Source organism: Ruditapes philippinarum, unplaced genomic scaffold, assembly GCF_026571515.1.
Source record: "Ruditapes philippinarum isolate M1 unplaced genomic scaffold, ASM2657151v2 ctg81_1_1_1_1, whole genome shotgun sequence".
Lineage (NCBI taxonomy): Eukaryota > Metazoa > Mollusca > Bivalvia > Venerida > Veneridae > Ruditapes > Ruditapes philippinarum.
Genome location: NW_026861623.1, coordinates 290,221 through 315,225, shown reverse-complemented (window position 1 = coordinate 315,225; position 25,005 = coordinate 290,221). Strand labels below are relative to the sequence as shown.

The 25,005-nt window shown below is 31.8% G+C and overlaps 1 protein-coding gene across 3 annotated transcripts in view; it reads left to right on the top strand.

Annotated features, from left to right (window-relative positions):
• The window catches only part of LOC132716340 (vitamin D3 receptor A-like), a 29,673-nt gene extending 4,668 nt beyond the window's left edge, over nt 1–25,005 (top strand). The window contains exons 1-3 of one of the 3 annotated variants that reach the window (XM_060699599.1): nt 9,008–9,143; nt 14,836–14,916; nt 17,835–25,005. In XM_060699599.1, the coding sequence (XP_060555582.1) occupies nt 17,853–19,616 (1,764 nt within the window). In that variant the 5' untranslated portion in view covers nt 9,008–9,143; nt 14,836–14,916; nt 17,835–17,852 and the 3' untranslated portion in view covers nt 19,617–25,005. The other 2 variants (XM_060699598.1, XM_060699597.1) reach the window with 2 other exon arrangements.

Genomic DNA, 25,005 nt, shown 5'->3' with positions numbered 1-25,005 from the left:
TTTCTGTTTATTATCTCCCCAACAGTTGTACACATTCAACTCTAATTTGAAATCATAGGAATAAGCAGGTCAAGTTTAAATTGGTCATGGTTCGATGATTTTGGACAAAATTAATTTTCTTGAACAGTGGAAAAAAATTGAAATTTTCTGCAATCTTACTTGTGGTTATATATGTACAGTGTTTTTTTCACCAAAATATTCGGCGAAATTCTCCCCATTCCCCACTCTAAATAGTATGTTTTTTTTCCCCTCAAAGCTGAAATTTCCCCCTATAATATGGCAGCCCAAGTTTGCCTGCAATGAATATCATTTTTTTGCAACTAACTGCCGAAAAATGCTTTATTTTATGCCTGTAAGACTTACTGTTAGGTAAGGGGAGCTACTCCTGGTATCCCAACAAGTTTATCATGTGACACATCAATATTTTAGATCCATATAAAAATCCCCCTCCTATTGCATTTTCCCCCTCCAATGGGCACCGACCCCCTTCCCCCAAAAGTGAAAAAAAACACTGATGTACATATTGTAACGTGTACCGAGCGGATATACAACAAATATATAATAAATTTTTCTTTGGGCTACCTGCCGTTTGATTAGACACAAATGATTATGAAATTATCATATACCATAAACAATCAGATTGAATTACACTCCGAAATACACTATTAAATTATAAAAAGTCACAATACAGTAAATATGTTTACAATATAACATGTATAACACTATGAAATAATTCAAAAGCTATAGATATCACGCTACAACCCGATAATTTCCTATAGTCCAGCAACTATCTCTCTATCTATGAAGCGAGGCTTCTTTTTAGATAGAAAAATAAGCTGCTGGCAGGGATTTACAACAAAGTTCCAACTATTTTATCTATACAAACTTATTTGTTATTAGTATACCTCTGGATTTTTAATACCTATATGTTACCAATTCCCTGATAGCGAGGCTTTCAGGAAATGTGGAGATCTATAAGTACCCAGAGTCAAATACAACTAAACTATAACGACACTATATCCATGAAGCTAGGCTTCAATTGGATAAACAAGGGTATATAATTTTGGCCAATTCTTCTTTTCTACCTATGAAGCTAGGCTTCAGTTAGGTAGGCGAAATTATCCTCTATGTATGAAGCGAGGCTTCAATTACATAGAGTAACCTGGTCCCGGTGAATTCCTCTGCAGACTGTGTAATTTTGCTTTAATCGCCGTATTTATACCTGCTGAGATGATCGCTCAAGCATGACTTTATTTTCATTGGCTGATAAGAATGATCATAATCACTGAGACGATTATTATATTATAAGATATCAAACGTTTCTTGAAAATACGTATACCAAACGTATATTGTAAAGTATCGTAAACTAAAATATATTGTCGCAATATAAACAAATAACATAATAGATAGTTAAGACTAAAATCATTTCAGTAAGAGATAATCTTTATTAAAACCTAGCTTAGTAAAAACGTCAAAATGTTACAATATTAAGGTCAAAATCGCACATGAAGATATTTAACCAGATAATACAAATTGAGTTCAAATTTGTTTCAGTCCGAGTTATCATTCTTGAACTTAGAAAAAATAAGAAATTTCAGTTTCTGCTCTAACTTTTGTACTGGTATTTTACCAGAAAATACAAGTCAAGTTCAAATTTGGTCATATTCAGATGATTTTTGATAGTTATCTCCCTTGAACTTGGAAAAGATTTAAAAATTCACAATTTCTAATCATTATCTCAGCAAAAAATATGCATTTTGCAAAAGTTTAGCACTGAATAGTTTCAGGGCCTTGAACTTTGTATAAAAAGGATTTGTGTTTACATTGAATAGTTCAAGGGCCTTGAACTTACATTGAAGAATGAAAAAATGGTTTGTGCACTAAATATTATTATAAATTTTGGCTGCATGCGGGGTTCCAACATGTTTCTATGTGAATTATCTTTTTATTTATAGACAGCTGTAATTCTTAACTTTGAAACATAATACATGTATGTTGATGTAATTTGATAAGTTCTGCCTACCACATCCATTTTTAGATAAAAAGGTCAAGGCCTCAAGGACTATGTAACCTGTACTTCAAATTATCTTTTTATATAGAAAATGTTCATTTACCATCCAGCATTGAAGTGTGCTGTTTCTCGGACAGCTGTAAACTTTATATACATCAGTCTCTTTTTGAAAAACCATGTATACTTCAAAATCTTAGTCACATGGGCAGGTAAAACTGCTTTCACTACTTAGTTACAGTCTCTAATTTCAATATGGGTAAATGCTTTATCATCCCCTACGCTCAATTAAACCACCCACTCTATACATTGTATCTATATATATGTCATGGCAACAGGTTTCATTGCAAAATACCTGTGATATTGCATTTCTTTATTTTCATTATTATAATTTTATTAGCTGTGGTCATTTTTTTTTTATTTAAAAAAAAATAGGTCAGTCCTTTCATACATACATGTACATATTTATGCTATTCCGCTTGTATCTAATTGAGTTTTAACACAGGTAAATTTCTGATGCTGAAATGAAGAAAAATTATTACTGTCTTTGTGTGTAAAATCTTTATCCAATTTTATTTAGTCTTTTTTTTATACAATAAATGTATTTCAAATCATGCAATATTTGTGTCATTGTGAACCGTATATTGATTATTGTGTTATTAAAATTGACCACTAAATGAGATGGAGGTCAGCTGAGATACAAATATGATTTGAATGTATTGCAAACATGCTGCTGGATCAACATGCCTTTTATATACATTTTCAAGCAATAGCATAGTCTTTTTTGTAAGGTCTACATCAAAGATACTTTGTTACTATCAAATGGATATCTATTTGAAAAAGGCATTTTTGACTGTAAATAAAGGCCTTTGTAAGTTGCTGACAAAGTTAGATAACTCTGTCATTTCGATAGATGATTGCCCTTTAATAGCTCATGTGACATGTACCACAACTCATTAAGCATTTTGTTATACATTTCTGTGATGTCATTTTCTCTTTTTACACAAATCAAGCTGTGTATTAATTTTGTGCTGATATTATGGTTAAATTAAAAGCTGTGTATTAATTTTGTGCTGAAATTATGGTTAAATTGACTTATCATATAGAGAATAATAGGTTGGTGCCGTGGATGGAGAAAGTTTATCTGGCGAGGTGGAGGAATTTATTGGGTGAGCCGAAGGCGAACCCAATAAATTCCGGAGCAGAGCCAGATAAACTTTCTCCATCCACGGCACCAATCTATTATTCTATTTATCCTGTCACCGTTTTATTAAAGAATTGTATTAGGCAAACTACCTTTAATCACACTATCGGAAATGTTTCTATATAAACAATGAAGCCCCGAAGCGTGCATTATTCTACAACAATGCACTCGCCGTTCTTATTATCTCCCTGTGTATTTTCACATTGAGGGCGCCATTTTGTTTGAAAAATGTGATAAATAAAAACAATTTTTTTTTGTCGAATTTTGTTGTGAAAACTATCTAGAATGAAAGAAAATGGTCTAACTAAGAAAATGAATTCGAACACCAATATCTTTTATTCAGTCGTTAACGCTGTACAGACGTTTAAAGTATTGTTTACGTGACGTCACAATGCAGCGCCAAACAGCACGTGCAAAACAATCAAATCAAGTACGCTATTTTAATGTCGCAAACGAGTTAAGTTTTACATTTATTCACATTTAAAATAATTGTTTTTCGCTTGAAAAATTATAGAGTGAAATAAAATAAACACACAAAGTTTAATCAACGTTTCCAAAATTTGTTATTCTACACACAGAAGATTTAACGAGAGTTTTTATATTTTTTCTTGAAAAGTAGTCCGGCAAACATGCAAACCACGTGATCAAGTGCCGTAGATCAGTAAAAATATACAGCACCTTGTTATCGGGCCGAAATTGATACAAGTGACAGGATAAATACATTTATCCTGTCACTTGTATCATTTCGCTGATAACAAGATGGCGTATACATTTTCTGATCAATCATCTACAGCACTTGATCACATGGTGATCTTGCAGTAATTTGTGTCAATTGTGAACCAAGTATTGTGTCATTTAAATTGACCACTAAATCAGTTAATGAGCCTTCATCTATCTCACCCAATAAATTCCTGCGACTGGCCAGATAAACTTTCTTCATTCACAGCACCAACCTATTTATAATTCTGTACACTATGATTATTTTTACATGTACTTCCTTAAGTCAAGTGGTTAAGTGATAATAGTGGGTGACATCAAACAACTGGCTTCTCACTGCTGTGGGAGCGAATCCTGCTAGGACTTTTGGAATCTTTCATGTCTGAGGCAACTTTCCAGCTGGCTTACAAAAGGTTGGTGGTTCTACTCAGGTGGCCCACGCAAGGTCTTCCTCCACAAGGAATTTGACATTATCAGACAATAGTCATTATCACTTATTCTTTAACTTTCATTGTTGATGTCAATGACATCATTTTCCTAAATGACCAAGTGTTAAGAAAAAGAAGGTTTAATAAGTGTTTCATGACATAAAAGCAAATTTCTTGAAACATGGAGATTTTGTAACTGACAAAAAAAAAATCTAAAAATATTTTTATCATTTGTACTTTACGATCATCAATAGGAATTTTCACATTTAGTAGTACATGTATTAATGTTACTATGGAGCAGGAAGCTATTTTGTTCTAAAAATAGTTCATAGTGACAAAGTATAGTGATACCAGGCAATACATGTAGATAAATTTTGTTATCATATGTTCATGTACAATGTATGACTTTAAGCTATGACGTAATTGTACTAGCTGGTAATTAGTCCATTATGAATACGTTAGAGCACTTATTTAAATATTCGATCCCACTTCAGTTTTGTCCGTGTACATTGTAGTTTATGAGAATTAAATTATTAATATGCAGAGTATATAACTAATATTTTGAAAAGGAACACAAGCTTAATGCATAGGTTGTATTCCATTCCACAAATTATAGCACAGTCAGTTAAGTGATTACCGACTATATGAAAGGTCTTTGGCTCTTTTTCGCCCTAACAATGAGTATCAACAACATCTGACCTATATCAGCTAGAAGATAGAAAACTGTTCCTATTGATAGCCTCTGCTATGCACCATGCATGTTAAATTGAATTGAAATTGAAAATTTTATAAAATGTGTGGGTAAATTCCATTCTCAGTTGTTGGAATTTGATTTCAGATTCCCCCCTTTTCTGATTTATCGCTCTATATATCCCCTTCAGAAAGCCACAGGTTGTTTTGAAAATTGAAAAAAAAATTCACTGGCATTGACCGTGTAATTGGTATGCAATTGACAGGTCAATAAAATCAAACAATTATTCTAGAGGTTCACTGAAAATAAAAGTGGAACTGATTTGTTTTGTTTGATTTTAAGTCACACCAGGCAACAGTATATAAACAAGTCTATTTTCTGTAATTGCAAGGGGGCCTCCGTGGCCGAGTGGTTAAGGTCGCTGACTTGAGATCACAGGTCCCTCACGGCTGTAGGTTCGATCCTCACTCGGGTCGAAATATTTCAAGTAATTGCAAGAAAGTTAAGTATCCAGGTGCCCAATAAAGGTTACCATGTAACAGTGATTGGAAGTAACATGTGCTTGTAATTGCAAGACAGGGTACACATTGAATGGTTTAGACTAGCAATATACCGGTAGGGTACAGTGATTTTGTTTATCTACTACTGTAAAGGTCATAAAATGACTTTCCATCATATCTGGTGATATTTGGCTGAGTTATGGCCCTTTATTAAAAGTGTGTTTTGGCTTGTTTATCATTTTTGTGTCTCCTGCTGCACAGTGGCTGCAACATGCTATTGGCTATCATAAGGTGACACATGTGATCACTGATTCAGGGGCGTAACTAGGCGTACTCCTGTACGCCCGTGCGTACAAATCAATCCTGTATTGAAAAAAATCACATGCGCTAAAAGTTCTAAAAAAGTGATAAAAACATAGGGGGTAGTGTGGTCGGGGCACATACAGGCCTTCTGACTCTTTCGACTTAATCATTATATAAATATTTCATAACATAATTATACAGTATAAATTAATATCTTTTAAAATGATCTATATATATAACTATATATTGCGATATATTGTACAGATTCAACGGAGGAAAGTTATGAAAAGCTTAAGCTGTCTTGTTCAGAACCTATTTTTGGCCGAGATATTCCCCTAGCATTGGCTTGGTGGCCTGTTTTTGCGAAACGTGTTATATGCAACAATTTTTAATTAATTTACTAAAAAAAAAAAAAAAAAAAAAAAAAAAAAAAAAAAAATTATTATGTTTTGCACTGATGAAGGCATATAGCCGAAACGTTTGCAATTAAATTAAATTACTAAATGTTCGTGTTTGTGTGGCTTGTCTGATTATTTTAATTAATTTACTGACATTTCTGAAAGGAGATTTTGAAATATCTTTGCGTGTAATATAACGTGTAATATAACGCGTTTTTATATATACATTGTATTGTAATGTCATGAAATATCTAACAGTCCAAAACACTCACTGAACTTAATCACAATGTTCACACCATTATCTTTCTTAAATTAATATATTGTTACAACAGTTGCTACTTATGAAGGTGTGCAGAATGACAGTCTTTCCTCAGAGAGCATTGGGGCATTGAGTGAATATATTCATCTTTGTTGAGAGTCTCAGCGTTAGCTGTGGCTTATGTGATGGACTAACGTGAATTTGACAATTCCGTCCAGCGGACCGGGCTTTTTATTATGCCCCCGCCATGTAATGGCCGGGGCATATAGTGTTACCCTGTTCCGTCCTTCCGTCCTTCCGTCATTCCGTCCTTCCGTCATTCCGTCATTCTGTCATTCCGTCATCATCAGTTTCCGTTCATTATCTTAGTAACGGTTCCACATATTCAACTCAAATTTGACATATAGATATGTCATGAGAAAATACAGGTCAAGTACGAATTTGGTCATGGTTCGATGATTTTTGGCAGAGTTATGCCCCTTTTACTTTGAAAATAATATGAAATTTTCAGTTTCCGTTCATTATCTCCCCAACGGTACAACACATTCAACTCAAATTTGACATATGGATATGTCATGAGAAAATACAGGTCAAGTTCGAATTTGGTCATGGTTCGACGATTTTTGGCAGAGTTATGCCCCTTTTACTTTGAAAATAATATGAAATTTTCAGTTTCCGTTCATTATCTCCCCAACCGTACAACACATTCAACTCAAATTTGACATATGGATATGTCATGAGAAAATACAGGGCAAGTTCGAATTTGGTCATGATTCGATGATTTTTGGCAGAGTTATGCCCCTTTTACTTTGAAAATAATACGAAATTTTCAGTTTCCGTTCATTATCTTCCCAACGGTACAACACATTCAACTCAAATTTGACATATGGATATGTCATGAGAAAATACAGGTCAAGTTTGAATTTGGTCATGGTTCGATGATTTTTGGCAGAGTTATGCGCCTTTTACTTTGAAAATAATATGAAATTTTCAGTTTCTGTTTTATTATCTCCCCAACGGTACAAACACATTCAACTCAAATTTGACATATGGATATTTTTTTTGGAATGCCAAGGTCAAGTTCGAATTTGGTCATGGTTCAATAATTTTTGACAGAGTAATGCCCTTTTCACTTTGAAAAAAATATGAAATTTACAGTTTCTGTTCATTATCTACCCAACAGTGTTACATATTCAACTCAAATTTGACATATGGATATGTCAAAGGAATGGGCAGGTCAAGTTGGAATTTGGTCATGGTTCGATGATTTTTTGGCAGAGTTATGTCCCTTTCACTTTGAAAATAATATAGATACATCTTAGGAATAGGCAGTTTAAGTTTGAATTTGGTCGTGGTTCAATGATTGTGGACAAACTTATCTTTCTTGAATATTGGAAAAAATTTTGAACTTTCAGTTTCAGCACTCATACTTTTGTGGAAATGTATGTAGCCATTATTTTGGCTACAAATATGAAATATGCTATTTTCAAAAGGTTAAGACTGAATAATTTCAGTGCCTTGAACATTGTATGGAAATGGTTGTGTTAACATTGAAAAGTTTTAAGGGCTTTGAACTTTAAATGAAAACAATAATTTGTGCAAACAAATTTGGAACTAAATATTATAACATCTGAAATTTTGGCTGCATGCGGGGGCATCCGTGGCATGATGACACATTTCTAGTCTAAAGAAAGCAAGGCTCTGTACCCAAACAGGACCTATAATCAGTTCAATTAAAACAAACGCTTGCTTTAGTTTTTGACGTTTCTAGCGTTTTTTTATTATTTAAAATTTTCTGAATACGGGAGATTTGTTGCTATAACATCAGTTTGAAAGTCGCAAAATGACAATTTTTTTCTGCAAAAAATTGATTATAAATATAAAAAAGTTCTATGGTACAGTATATGTAACGTACTTGTTCATTTTACCTATTTTAAAATTAACAAAAAGAGTTTGAAATCATTACCAATTATGTTGTCAATATAGCCTCTAGATAGTCACAAAATGCACAAAAATTGTTTAAATTACCACCATTTTTTTTGGTGGGAACAGGACAGTGCATCTTGAAGTCGTGAAATAGGTGAATTGTGGAAAGAATTGTTTAGCCAAATAATGAATTTTTATAGTCATTGGGGATATAGGTATAGGAAATGAATGAAATTGGACTGTAAATTATCATTTAATTTCCAACATTCTTTTGTAATAGTATAAGAGTTTTGTTTGTAATATATGGAACAAAACTTAAAAATTATATGGAACAAAACAGTTTTTACTATTAATATTGCCTGCTTTATTATTTATATAAAGTTTTTAAGAATAAAGTAGACATATCAAAAAAGTACTTAAAATTGCTATGAACTGTGTAATTTTATGTCAATATAACTTATTGTTAACGAAAAGAATTTTAACAGCCAGGTGGCCTTACCCTATTATAGTATACCAAACTTGTTCCTTTAATATGCAAATTACTGTGTGTGAAAATATACTATGCTACGTCATTGTAAACAGTATACGTCCTTTTCTATACGCTATTAAGTTTTCATGGTTAACTGATATTGACCGATCTTATCAATAAACCATGTGAAGTAAAACATAGAACAGTGACGGTGACAGTGACCGTGAAGTATTTTATTAGGTATACCTGCATTAAGGCTATCATTTATTTATTTTGTTTTAAGTATTGTGAAATGATTACAAATGGTCACATGCTTTGATTTTGCAATGTTTGTAATGTAAACCATGTTACTACTGTAAACGTCACAGTTTTATCAATGATAGTGTGTGTAACACTAAAACTAAAATGGATATTCCAGCGGGCAGGTATGTTTTGTTGATAATCCACATAATGTTTAAAAATAAAAATAGTTTTGATTGGAAGCCAGTTTTATTGATAATAATCAATATCGGAGTAAAAGATTAAGATTGAACGTGTATTGTTAAGAAATAATATTCTTTTTGCTTTAAATATAGACTTTCTTTATACTTGGATAGATTTCTGAAGTGGAAGCTATAAATAGATATGTGTTAATTGTTAAGGAGTGGAAAACAACTTAATGTACTTGTTTATATCTTTCATGATCCTTGCTTTCCTCTTCAGCAGTTACACCTAAATCTGGCTCAGTATGGGTAATAGGAAATGGTTAAATGATCTATAAACCTAGATACATCTGTTTATCTATTGAGGGTGGTAGAGATATTTTCATGTCATGCAGCCTGTAATTCACAGTAATTTATGGCAGACTTTTTTAAGTTGCAGAATTAATTATCTGATTTAACAGTTATTATAGTTATTAGTCCAGTTTTCATAATAAAGCATGCACTTTATGTGGTCACTAAATTTGTGGTTGCAATATTTCCATCAAATGCTATAATGATGCCTTAATGTTTGTGCCATAGTTGTTAATGTTTTCAGGGATGCCAGGCAGTGTTAAATGAATGTCAATGATCTTTGGTGATCTTTGTGCAGCAGTATATAATGCTATATTAACTTTGCAACATTGAAAAAAGACTACACTAATTTATAAATGATACAAATGAAGATTATCATTACACGATAATGGAGTTGCTTCAGTCTATTACAGGAAATATCCAGCTGTAAATTCAAAGTTTATGTTTTTAGGCTTTTGGACTTCAATGGAGATCCTTTAAAGATTTTAAATTAACAATTTTAACATAATTTATACATGTACCATGATATGTTCATTTCTATATTTAGACAAAGAAATGTGAGTCAAAATGTGAAATATTAAATGAATGAAATGGCTTAAATTCTTTTTACATTTGAGCAGACATTTGTTGTATTTTTTTAGGTTGTTTTTTGCCTTTATCAATTTAACAATCTTGAAATAAATATTGCCTTGTAAAGTATTTTGCCTGCATGTCCAGGTTAGCTATATAACAGTGACTAAATTCACCCATCCTGAACATTTTCAGATGGTTCACCCATGCTGTCGCATCACAATCACAATTCAATTAATACTTATTTTGAAATCTTTCCTTAAAATGATCAATGGTTTCAGATATTTAGGATGGTAAGGGTCAGTTTACCCTCCTATGAAGAGGAATAATTTGGGTGAAAAATAAAAATAAAAAACAACACTTTATTATTTTGTAAAGAATAGATTCATATGTGACATTAATGACTATCAAGCTTTAAGTAATCCACACATGATGTACATTTTATCTGAATGTATTTTTGAGTCATCCTGTGCATATGTCATTTTATCTATAGTTGTGACCTTGATCTCATTACTTTATCACTATTTATTATTGTGGTTTAAGGTGACTAGGTTAGTACAGGTCAAAGTCAGTTAAAGATTATAACTCTGATGTAATTTTTTTATTTTTATTCATGTATATAATTATGCCTTCCGAATTTCTTAAATAGACTTGTTCAGCATTTATTGTTTATTTGATTTCAAGTTGAAAAGCAGTAGCAGCATAGGGCTTGGGAAGACTGCACTGATATTCAGGTTTGCCAGACTCAATACTCGGGTGCAAAGCAGCGCCATAGCCACACTGAGGCAAACCGAGGCAGTTACCTCCGTTAAAATTTGAGTAGTTAAATATTATACTTGTAAATAATAGTAAAGAAAAGAAAAGAAAAGCCTTCAATATAAGTTAAAGCAGAATGAAACAAGTAATGCTTGTTGTTCCAAAGTGGAGTTGATCACTACCTACCAAACCCAAGTGCTGCATGTTGGCACGCATAAAAGCATTATAAGTCCGTCACATTACGCCTATTCTTGTAAACAATTAAACTTTGACTTGATTACTTCACTATAATAACCCGGCGAGAATGATCTCATTAGCTTAGAAACAGCACTATTAGAGTCATTACAAAACAGAGCTCATAAGATGGAAAAATTTATATAGAAATGTTAAAAAATCCAATGTCCCTCCCAGAAGGTTTTGAAATATGTGATAAATAAAGGCTATTGAATGAGTGTAGATTCAATACTGAATTCAAATTGAACGTGTTGTATAAAATTAAATTATGCTCATAATATTGTTGTATTCATCAAGTTTAATAAATTAAGTAATGAATCTACACAAATATAATATTACATTTATCGCATAACCAACATAAGAATTATTTACAATGAAAATAATCCTATTTTTTTGACGCACCGATAGTTTAGCGCATCATTACGCTCTGTTTGTATCAAGCGAATGATGTCATGTCAAAATATATCCATGACCGTGCAATACTATTTTTATGGAGTCGCAAAAAGCGGCAGGGGTATGTGAACAGTGATAAAGCGTATTATCCAAACATTCACATGATTTTTCAGTTAATACTAAGTTTACCTGTTGGGTCATGTTCTTGTGAAAGTACTAGATCATCTATGAAGGATGGTTGATTAAATGGCCTAGCTTTGATACATATTCATAAACAAATGTCACTTGGCAATAATGAGATCTTAAAGTAATATGGGAATCTCCTGGAAACCGAAGAACTGCCTTGACCTTTTCATGAAACTGTGAATCTGAGCTAATAGATAGATTAAACAAAATGCATTTCAAATCTTGTAAAGAACATAAATTTGTTTTCTTGTTAGTTTTCCAAGATATAAATGTAAAATTTAGTAAAATGATATAAAGCTGGTTAGATTCAGAGTGATAAAAAGCTTGTCCCAGAGTGCTCCAAAACACACTAGAGACGTTCTAGATAAAAAAAAATTCTGGGGGAGTATGCCCGGACCCTCCTTATTTGCCTCCATGAAAAATAAGGTGTGGCTACATCGTTGCAAAGGCTGACCTCTTACTGTATAGCAAAGTGAAAGGTTAAAAGAATTGGACTGTATAAGGTGTTAACCAGTTGAAAAAGAAAGATAAAAAATATAACAATGTTAGACTTTATAGATTTAAGATATGATTATATCAATTGTTTATTTAAAATTACTTTTTCATTTTCTTCCTCCAGCTTGACACAATCATTTTACCAGTTTTGAGAAAAGCAATTAAAAGATCTAATGATGAATATGAGTTCATGGCTAGCCTATAATGTACAATGTAGTTAACATGCAAGAAAAAATACAGTGAGGAAATTTTATTCAGACCTATGACCTATAGTGTAAAGTTGCTGACTTCGTGGACTTTAGCCCATCACCTCTGTGGGTGATTGCTTTGAATTACCATATAGCATTTAAGATAGTTATCAAGCTAGCTTATGAAGGATTAATGTTTCTACTCTGGCACCACCTTAGTATCGAATTTTCAGGCGAAGACACAACAACACAACAAATAAAGGCAGCAATACAAAGATTTCTACCCACTGACACGATAATTTTACAAAAAAAAGATCTTGTGTCTAGACCTATAAAAACATAGTTATTTTGCCTAAAATATATTTGTGTCTTCCTGTTGGCACCAAGTCGAAGACACGATTAGTCAGCATATTAATGTGCCTTCGTGTCTTTGCCTTTGACTTTTGAAGGGCGAGGACACAGAATGGCAGAAATCAGGCAATATGACAGGACTTAGGTTTTGTATGTCTTCATTAACTGGCAAAGCTTGAAATTCTTCATATGAACGTCACTGAGTGTGATTTTTGACTTATTAACCTCAATACCAAATACGAAAAATTAGTATTTGTTGTAAACAAGTTGAAAGGTATAAAGGCAGATTATAAGTAGGTTATCAATAAAGAACTTCACTTTATAATCTGACATTTAATAATTTAATATGTTAATACCTGAAAAAAGACGTATTAGTAGCAAAATTTGTATCACAATAAGTGTTGTTTTTTTTTTTTGATGATTGTGCAAGTAAAAATTGATTAATTACAATTTGTAAGTGGCACAATTTTAATAAAAATATGAAATTGGAGGAGGTAACTGTATGAAGCGTTTTGCCAGCTCTTGTTGTAATTGCTAATGAGCAAGTTTTTATATTTTGTTAATTATCAACTATATTACTTAAGCTTATTTGTTTGTTTGTTTTTGTTTTGTTTTGGGTTTTACGTCACATCGACACAGTATAGGTCATATCGCGACGCTCCAGCTTTACTGGTGGAGGAAGACCTCAGGTGCCCTTCCGTGCATTATTTCAGGCACGAACGGGCACCTGAGTAGAACCACCGACGTTCCGTAAGCTAGCTGGATAGCTTCCTCACATGAAAGAATCCAAAGTCCCTGTCGGGACTCGAACCCACAGCGGTGAGGGGCAAGTGGTTTGAAGTAAGCTTATTTGATCAATGTAAGTTGCATAAAGCAAAATAGGGATACTCGGGAACTTAAGGCAAACCCAAGGTACAACCAAAAATCTAAACTGAATTAATGTATATAGAGTCATACATTAACGATTCTGTCAGTGATTGTTACAACATTTAACTTTATATTGTTATTTCTGATAGATTTGAACCTTAGATTGTGATGTTTTTTTGTTAACATTTATTTAAGATAAGTTAGCTGAATCTATAGGTCTTTCCCTTAAGGCATAATGACCTTTGTCAGACAGTATCTACTAATATTATACAAAAAATACTTGGACTTTACTGTTAAATCAGATATATTTATGTATATGTATTGGATTTTTCCTGCTTCTCGAGAAAATAGGAACATGACAAGATTTCAGTTTCTGAATTTCATTAGTTAAACAGCCAATTGTTAAAAAGTATTGTCAGGTTGCACAATCTTCACAGTAAAGTGTCATCAGCTTACAATTGTTTACATGTTTGTTATGACAATGTGTGGGGGGAGGATAAATCAAAGAGTGCTATTGACTATGTTATTTATTGATTTGTTCCATCGTTTTGTTGTCATTAGGTAACCATGGTGAAAAAATACTACCCAATAGTGAAACATAATGCTAGATGTACGTACATGTATATTGTTCTGGTGAATATAATAATATTTTTGGTGAATACCGTATTATTAATGTATATCAGTAAGTGATGATTTTAGGATGGATTTTTCTTCAATTTTATTCTTATTTATTTGTCCAGGTGTGTGTGAAATTGTGTGTTATATTTATATGTAATTTTATTCAAAAAGTTCTTAATGAATAATATGTTTTTTATTGTCATCCAATATTCTTAACATGATGCTCAAATTTTATATGATTTTAAATAAATTTAATAGCTGGTTAGGACACTTATCAACATCTCTGTAGATTAGCTATTTTGTTCATCTGATCTGATTCATGCTTACATAATTATATAAATTAATATAAATATTATACAATTATTTCTTGTATATCATTCTGGCTATAGTTGTTAATTTACATTGAGCAGTACATACACTGTTCATGCATACATGCATTATTTTGCTGACTTCCCAATTTACTTTGTTATAAATATTGAATGTTATTATTTTCATTTTCAGGAAACTAAATGGCTACAAGATAATAGGCATAATTTGATATGCAGAGTCATCATTTCCTTTAATGAGAAGCTAAACTAACTGGTAAGAGTTTTGCTTGAATATTCTGTTAAATCTTTTACTCTGAAAGCTGCATTATAATAATGCTTGAATTCATATTTAAAGCCACATTTATTTCTGAGAAACAAATAAATTGTTCATTTTTTGTAAATGGTAAGCATGAGTTTTGAAACAATTCAGTAATGGTTTTAGTGATTGTTGGATGCTAGTCACCTGAAGAAAGTAGTGCTGAATGTAAAATAATGTGTCATTAAAGAAGCAAAATATAAACAATAGTATTTTAACATTGGTTCAAAACACTAAACCACTATGACAAAAGGCAACAGAAGCAAACAATGGTTCCATTAATTAGTTAATAAGGAGCATTTTGAAAACTACAGCACTTGGGACATCAAAAATAAAAAGCTTTGAAAATAAAAATAAAAGCATTTTTGAGGCTTGAAATTTAATATTGGCTTAACTTGTATTATTACCTTTAAAACAATAGTGGAGCCATTTTGTTTGCCCAAAAAACAGGTAGTTGTTCTGTTTTGTGACTTGTCAATGTCAATATTGACTTGTACAGGTCATATTGCATTTATAATTCAGACTTTGTTTGTTTAAATCCAGCTATTGGTCAATTTGTAATAAAGCAAATAAAGCAATAAAGGATTGTTAATACTTTAAGGTTACTTTAGTCTTCATAGCCTTTAGTTGTCTTTATTTGAAGGCTTTATAGGAACTAATGGGGATTTAAAGGAGCTCCACTGATACTCAAAAGGCCTAAACATATATTATGTGAAATTTTAACATAGATCAGCTGAATATTTTCTATATTAATCAATTTAAATCCCGCCTAATTAAGGGTTTTAAGGTTTTATGACAATTTGAACTTGCACTTAGTCCTTCCTGTCACGATAAATGAGCATGGACACTAATGATAACAACACAACCATTCACCTTTAAAAGGGAGAAAGTTAAACATAATTAGTGACAAAATAGAAAATAGTATGCTTATCATTATCAGAAGGGACAGAGGTGCTGGCTGATCTTGGTCTGCACTAGATACATGGGTACCTGTTTCAAAAAGGCTGAGATTTAATTACAAAATTTTGATACAATAACTTACAATGTAAGAATTGACTTACAAGACCTAATATATAGCAGATGTCAAAATATTGGCAAAGTTAAGGTAGACATTAGTATGTTGCTTTGAGTGAACTTTTTCTCATCTCAAATGCTAATGTACATGTCTATAATGGATGAAATAATTACTTAATAACATGATAACAATGTTTTCTCATAAACAAAAGGCAAAATAATGAAGTAAAATTTAGAAGATTTGTTATTAAATCATTCTAGAAAAGAAATCATTGTTAATTTACTGAACTTCATGTCAATTGACCTCAGACCAATGGTAGGTTGAAAAAAAAATTAATGACATTTCTATGTGCCAATGTCATACATAAGGTTGAATGGTCATTTGTGACTTACACCTGCAGAGTCAGAGATCATATTGGTTTGATTAGCAGTTGGTCTCTTGTGGAGAAATTTATGTATGCAGTTTAGTTGTATATATCCAAGAAAACCTGTCAGGTGGACTGACTGCATTGTGCAGGATATATGATTTAAAAATATGTTAAAATCAGCATATTCCAGATAAATAAATGTGGGGAGTAAAATATACCAGCTTTGTTTCTCCCGATGACAATATATACAAACTGATTGTATCAGTTTACTATATGCTAAATGTGAGAAAATATTCCAGTTCCTGTGAGATTAATTAATAAATAATATGAAAGATGAGTACTTAAGATCTAATGAATAATTAGCACTACATTGTATTTGAAGAATATTGAGGCTATCCTAGCTATTTACTGAAGCCTCTGCATTGCCATTATTATGCTTGATTATTGTTATATTGTGTAACATCATATCTCATTATCCAATGAAGGTTTACATTTGATACTTCATATTATGTTCTTTGATCACTGAGAGTCATACCTCTAGCATGAATTTTTAATGAATTATAACCCTATCTCACAACTAGTGGAGGTATTCACTTGAAACTTCGCCATACACATGAAGCTGAACTGTATTAATAATGAAGTCACTTTCAAAGACCTAGAAATCTAGAGCACAAATTCTTAAAAAATTCTTAATTGAAAATTTCCTCTCTGTGATCTTAGAAAATACTGAATTATCCTTTAGCTGATGTGTGGGAATTAGATATCAATTTTGAATGATAATGCATGGAATGAGCACCGTTCTGGTTCAAAATTGTGCAGGAATACATTCATGAAGGCCAGAAGCCCTGACTGATTAATTAATTACAAAGCATTAGAATAATCTCCATTGTTATATTACAATGCAAGAAAAATTAATATAATTATTTCCACTCTGTCATGCTAATAAAAAGAGAATTGATGATTGATAAATATGTTTAACTACATTGAGCAGAGAGATTATTTTCCAGTCATCATCAATTTTGGTTTATTGATGTCACATCTGATGTGCAGTGCATATATTACATGTATATAATAATTCACTTGTCTGTCCTATTTCTTTAATAGGAGAAGATTGTGAAGCATTATAGATTTATAATCAAGTCCTGAGAATGAATAAAGATGCTGTGAAAATGTCTGCTTGGTAGTTCTTGTTCTACTTTTAATGTGTGTGAACTCATAATTGTTAAAATGAATTTAATATTAATAATAATAGAAATGCTAGCACCATCACTGATATTGTTTAATTTACAGTTTATATCAATTTGTATATAAGATAAAGATTTATTTTGTAAATAGAAATTATATGTGACTATGACTTGAAATTGATGAAATACATTTACATTTAAAATTATAATTCTTAAAATTGCTAAATCCTGTGAGATGTATTAAATGAACAGAAACTAAAAATTATTAAGATTGTTGTAAATAGTTTGATTATTTTTTGTTAATTTTCAGTATTGATAGTAAAATTACATGACAATCAAAATGTCTGCAGAAGGAGATTTAGGACTTGATAACCTGGACATAGAAACCTTTCAGCAACACTTGAATCCATTTAGTATTCCATCACCAGGTAAAGGAACAGATATTGAAAATAAAACAACTTTGATTGGTTATACAAACAACAGAAATGCTGAAACATTTGTTCATGATTTAGATATCCTACAATCACTTGATGTCATTGAAGCCAATGAAAATGGTGTAAATGCTTCTCCAGAATTTCCGACAGATTGTGTTGGTTCAAGTTCTGATTCATCACCGCAGTCACAATCTGACAGTCAGACAAATAACTTGGCATCCTTGACATTGCTTGATTCTCAATCAAATGGAAATTTATCTGAAAGTTTAGATGAGCCTTCTGATTCTAATGCCGGTTTTTGGTCTCAGGTGATCTCGTCAGACACATCTGTAGCAGATGGAGAGCAAGCTTCTAGCTCAGGAACACCGGTAAAAGATTGGAAACAAAATGCCTTAAAGTATCCTCCATGTGCAGTATGTTCAGGTAAATCCTCAGGACTTCATTACGGATGTTATACATGTGAAGCTTGTAAAAACTTTTTCCGTCGCTACCTTTTGCGTAGTGGTGGGTTCTGCTGTAAGAAAAACAATAACTGTACCATTGGTAATAAAAGTAGAGGTAACTGCTCAGGTTGCAGGTTGAAGAAATGTTTGGAAGTTGGTATGTCCAAGGAGAAGTCTAAAATTGGACGCTATACACATTCCCAGCGTACAGAGACAATCAGGGAAGTTAAAAAACTAGAGGGAAAATTGCATATGGATGATGTTGATGTTAAAAATGAAGCAGAATTTGAAGTCGAAGATTTGTCACTGAAAGTAAATGAAACCAATGCAAAAATTTCAATGAATGAATTGGGTCAAAACAGTGAAAAAGAAAGTTTAACAGAAAGTTTAACTGAAGAAGAGAAAGAATTGTTGGAAACTTTAACAGTAGCAATGGATGCTATTGAACATTTTGGTGAAAGAGGAAAGACTGCAGAGGGTAGAAAACAAATTATTGATGAACATTATGACCGCTACCTTGCCAAAGTCAAATTGATTGGACCATTGAAAGCAATACCAAAGGAGGAGTATTTCACGCTTCTGAAGCTGTATAATATTGATTTAGATGGCCGTTGGAGCTTGTTTAAGCAAGAAGCAAATAACTGCGCTCATATTGTTGAGAGGTATTGTAAGTTTGCATATAAAATTCCTGGCTTTCAGACAATCAGTGTAAAAGATCAGGAATCATTATTGAAAGTAGGTCACTGTGAATTTTTTGTTATTCTAATGCACGAGGGGTATGATCATGAGAAACAGATCTATCTGGAAATGAATGGACTTCCAGCTCATATTGAGGAAGCATCCGATAAGATTTTTTCCCGGGAATTGATAGAAATTCAGGCGAAGATTTTTCAACGCTGGCAAAAGGCTTGTCTAATGAAGGAAGAAAAAACACTTTTGTGTGCAATGTCACTAGTTTGTTCAGATCGCTTAGACCTGGAAAATCCGACATTAGTGGAAAAAATTCATTCAGATTTGACTGAGCTTCTCATGAAAATTTTACGTATAAATTATGGCCAGGAAGCACAGAAAAGATTTTCTAAATTTATTGACATTTTGATGTTTTGTCGTCTAGCATCGGATGCCTATTTTAAAGAGTACCAAGAAATGAGCAAGTTTGACATGGTTCAAGAAGTGGCTCCAGCGTTTCCAACACTCTGCCCAGATAAATTCTGAACTGGTGACAAGAAAATTTACCAATATATCCAGGGAGAATAATAAAAATAGCATATCTTAACATATAAAATTTTTATTTAGTTATCCTTGTAATAATATAATATAGAGTCAAGTGCCTGTGTCTTGTCATTTAGATCACATTGTTAATTCATAGTCAAACATTTCGACAGTTTGTATCATTCTATCTTACATGTAAGAATTTAGTGATTATTAAGAATTCATTAAGAGTGATTATAGTTTATAGATACATTAGTGCTTTAAAGTAGCACTGCCACTGTTATGGGTTAATTTTTATGATAACTTATAAATTATTCTAGATTCTAGTGTTTTGAAAATTGCCTATAACTGGTCAAATATTCAGAAATACTCCATATACTGACTCCATTAGTAACAGTACAAAGTTTTGATGATAATAAATTTGTTTTATCTTATTTTGCATTATACATTTAATGTTTCTGCAAAGTTAGGAATATTGATACAGTTCTTATAAACATGCTTTTTAAAAGTTTGATTTTTTTTTATATCTGGAGGCAATATAAGTAAGTTCATATTAATAAGTTTGCAGGCATAAGTGGTGAAATTAAGTTTATTTTTATTTTAGTGAAGTAATTAAAGTTGTGGTAAATATTTTTTGCATTTTTCTTTCTTTTTGTGCCCCCTAGTTAGTGGCGGGCATTTAGATTTACCCTTGTCCGTCCGTCCGTCCTTCCGTCCGTCCTTCCGTCCGTCCGTTCACTTTTGTGTCGCACATAACTCAAAAAGTATTTGACCTAGAGTCATGAAACTTTACAGGAATGTTGATCAGCATGTGTTGTTGTGCACCTGGGTATTTTCGTGTGGATATTTTTAGTATTTTCAGAGTTATTGCCCTTGACTTAGTAAAATTTTGCAATTTTCAACTTGTGTCACACGTAACTCAAAAAGTATTTGACCTAGAGTCATGAAACTTTACAGGAATGTTGATCAGCATGTGTAGTTGTGCACCTGGGTATTTTCATCTGGATATTTTTAGTATTTTCAGAGTTATTGCCCTTGACTTAGTAAAATTTTGCAATTTTCAACTTGTGTCTCATGTAACTCAAAAAGTATTTGACCTAGAGTCATGAAACTTTACAGGAATGTTGATCAGCATGTGTAGTTGTGCACCTGGGTATTTTCATGTGGATATTTGTAGTATTTTTGGAGTTATTGCCCTTGACTTAGTAAAATTTTGCAATTTTCAACTTGTGTCGCACGTAACTCAAAAAGTATTTGACCTAGAGTCATGAAACTTTACAGGAATGTTGATCAGCATGTGAAGTTGTGCACCTGGGTATTTTCGTGTGGATATTTTTAGTATTTTTGGAGTTATTGCCCTTGACTTAGTAAAATTTTGCAATTTTCAACATGTGTCGCACGTAACTCAAAAAGTATTTGACCTAGAGTCATGTAACTTTACAGGAATATTGATCAGCATGTGCAGTTGTGCACCAGGTATTTTCGCCTGGATTTATTTAGTATTTTTAGAGTTATTGCCCTTCACTTAGAAAATTTTTGCAATTTTCAACTTGTGTCGCAAGTTACTCAAAAAGGATTTGACATAGTCATTAAACCTTATGGGCAGGTTGCTCAGCATATTTAGATATGCACCTGGGGTTTCGCTTGTGGATTTATCCAGTATTTGTAGAGGTATTTCCCTTGACTTAGTATAAAGATTGACAGAACAGTGGCGCGGTGGGGGCACCCGTGTCCTATGGACACATTTCTAGTTTAGAATTAAATTCTGTTAATGAAAGAACTTGTGTTATCAAAAATTTTACAGTTATCATGCAGAAAATTCCAATGTAATTTAGTGCCTTCTACATATGACATTTTTGTGATGACTTGTGTTCAAGAAATCTGATGCTTTACATTGTAATAGGCCTTCCTCTGGTGTCATGTGTAAAACAGAAGAAAAAAGCTGAACTTGAAAGGACTATACTGATGTTTTTTGACATAATAGGACTGGAAATATTTTTTTTCGAGATTTTTATACTATTTGATGTAGCTCTAATCTAAAATTTCAGATAACTTTCTCACTTCTGCAGAATAATTGTTATAAATTGTTTTAACAGTTCTAACTCAAGGCAGGCTAAGACTTACACTTAGTATTGATTTTCAACTTTATTCTAAGTATGTTCTCCTTCATCTCTTTCCATTTTATTATTGTAAGATTATCAAATTTTATGAGCCTCAGTAAAGTCCCTTTAAGTCATTCATTACTTTGAATCGTCCTGTTTGGACTTGTTTTAAACTGAACTAGGTCGTTCACTTCATATATAGCATAAAAATTTGATCTTCCACTTTTATGTGATGTGAAAATGAACTTATTCACTCAACTTAAGGCATATTTTCACAGATAATAAACCAGGACAGAGCTCTACAAACAAAGATAACATTGCATCATACAAAGTACAACAATTTCATATTTTTGCATTGAGGTCCAAATTTTCAAATAGTTTTAGGTAAAATGTAGCACATGAAGCTTTAGTGAAGTGTCGACTTGCCTCAAAATTATAAAACCTTTATCTAAATGGTATCTCAAACTTCAGGATTTTCATTGGCCAGTGTACAGTCTGTGGTAGTTGCTGACCAATCAGATTCATAGGATTTGAATTTTATTCTGTTAAATTTCTTCATGACCTCAGACCCAGTAATATTTTTTTAGTTATCAATATTATACTATATGTATATTATATGTCGGGACCAACTCATTTCAAACCATGACATGCATGTTATAACATTTTTTACAAGATGTATACCATTTTTCTTTAAATTATAATGGGACAAAGCTATGTTTATGAATATCATACATTTATGTCAATGTATTAATCATAGTATACTTAAATGATGTTTGATTGAAAAGATATCATGTGTTTGTGAAAATATTTGTATCTATTTTTCATATGACAGCAGTTTATTTGCACATAATTATAGTGACAATTTTTTACATATCTGAGTTCCATCTGATGATGGTCTACACTGTTTGCTATTATAATTTGTTTAAAATTTTTCTCTAAAAATGTTGAATGGTTTTGCCCAGATTAAAAGATGGACAAGTCCATTTAAGATATTTAGCGTGGAAATACTTATTTTGTTTGGTCTTTGATAATGTTTGTTAGACATTGTGCAGATAATGTTTGTTAGACATTGTGCATTACATAAATTAACTGTAATATATCTGTTAAATACTTATGCATTCATAGATGAATAACTAAAGCTTTAACAAAATAAATAATTAAATCATTCAGTTACCTACATGTTGAAGGCTTGAAGCAAACCAGTTGCAGTGAAAGTTGCTATAACACACATAGTAGTTTTTATCTTATTTGAATAAAATGTCATTAGAAAAAAAATACATCACTTGTTTATTTATATACACTTAATGAAACTAGGTGATTTAAATGCTTATCCTGCTTTAATTTTAAATCTTTACAACAATTTATGTTTAAAGTAGCTTTATTCATCATTACTATTGCTCCTGCAGTTATTGTTAAATTATTTGCTTTTAATTCTATCATATTTTTATTTGCCTGTTGTTTGGATCCTCGATTTTAAGTTTTTCATAGACAATCATGTATTATAATATGTGAACAATGGCGACCTGCTGGCAGGATCAGATTACTACAAATGACATTTTTACAGTAATATTGATTCTCTATATATGATATATATAGTATTTTCATTATTCATAACAAAAGCTTTCACTGAAGATTGGCTCGTTTATAATGACTGCTGTCAAAGTTAATGTATTGTTACTTTGTTGTTACCTTATTTATTGCTTTATTTTCATTTTTAAAACAAAAACAGAGTTGATTGCAGATTTTCTCCTTCCTTGATTGAATTTAGAATATTTCAAAATTTATGTACCAACAACCTTCTAATTACCGATCCTTTATGTGAAATATGAAATAAAAGTGTGTATTATGTAATAGATAAGATGTATCAATATTAAAAATGGAAGTCACCTGTATGTACCTTCTAGGTACAGTTCATTACAAAAGCATGTCATATTAGTACTAAGATGATTGCATTTTCATTCAGGTCTTTGTACAAAAATAATACATGCACAATCTTTGTTAACGGTTTCTTTCTTAAAGCAGGTTAGTTTGCAAATTTCTGACTATAAGAAGATTTTTTTGCTAACCACCGGAGCACATAGCACTCATTAGGTTAAGCTATTAGGATCTGTTGTTTGTCCATTGTTCACACAGTGTGGTTGTTACCACTCTATACATAAACAACACAGTTTCTATTGATCTTTAACTTTGTCAAAATGATTGATTTATTCATATGTACATAGATCCCTGACCTGTCTAATTCTAATTATCAGATTAGTGGATACAAAAAGAATTTTACCACAGCATATATGTTAACAAAAGAGCACATGTCCATGTTTGTTGCTAAATCTGTTGTTATTCAAATTAAAGGTTAGAATAGGGATCTATCAATTGGTGATATGTGGTCAAGTAGTCAACAGGTCAATTCAAAATAAAGCCATGTAAACACTACAGAGACCACTAGATCTTTATTTAGAATCATTGTTGTCTTGAGTTAATGTCAGAGGGTATAATATCAGATGTAAGGTAATCACAGCTTTTACTCTTTGTTTTATTCAGTCATGGTGTTTTTTAGGAGTGATCTTCAAAACAAGTTTGACTGTAGATTTCTTTATGGAAAGAAAATGTTGTCGTTGTTATTATAATCTTATGATTACAATATCATGTTATTAAACTTGTTATCAATGTTGTTATTTCTTGTAATGGGTAGTTGGTTGTGCAAAAATAATTTACACAGTTGATGGCCTTAAGTTAATATCTATATTGTTATATCATGTTACTGATGGCTTTAGGTGATATATAGCCAATTCTTGATTCCGTGCATTATCCATTGTGATGTCATGTTTCCGGTGTGGTTTACAATCTGAAAAATTTATATTTAGACTATCATTATGATATTAAAGTTATCATTATGTGATTTCATGTTTTGTTGTGTAAATATTAGTTCTGTGGTTACAAATTGCACCATGATTTCATATGGCAGCTGATTTTTCATATTGAGGATGACTACTAATTATAAGGATTGATTATCCTTCACCCTGTTGTACACATCATATATATATTTCTTAATCCTTTTGATTGCAGAATTTCAATATAAATAGAATTAGTATGTACCCAGTATTTGCCAGTGAAATATATAAGAATAATATTAAGTTGTATACAGACATTAAAAGGGTTTAAAACAGTCCTTATGAATTTGCTTGCTCAACATTTAGCTTTTTTTAATGTATAAAATGTTGGAAGAAATTTTTGTAGTCTAACCTGAAATTAGTGTAGTATAACCTTAAAAAGATTTGCTTGCAATATTTCTT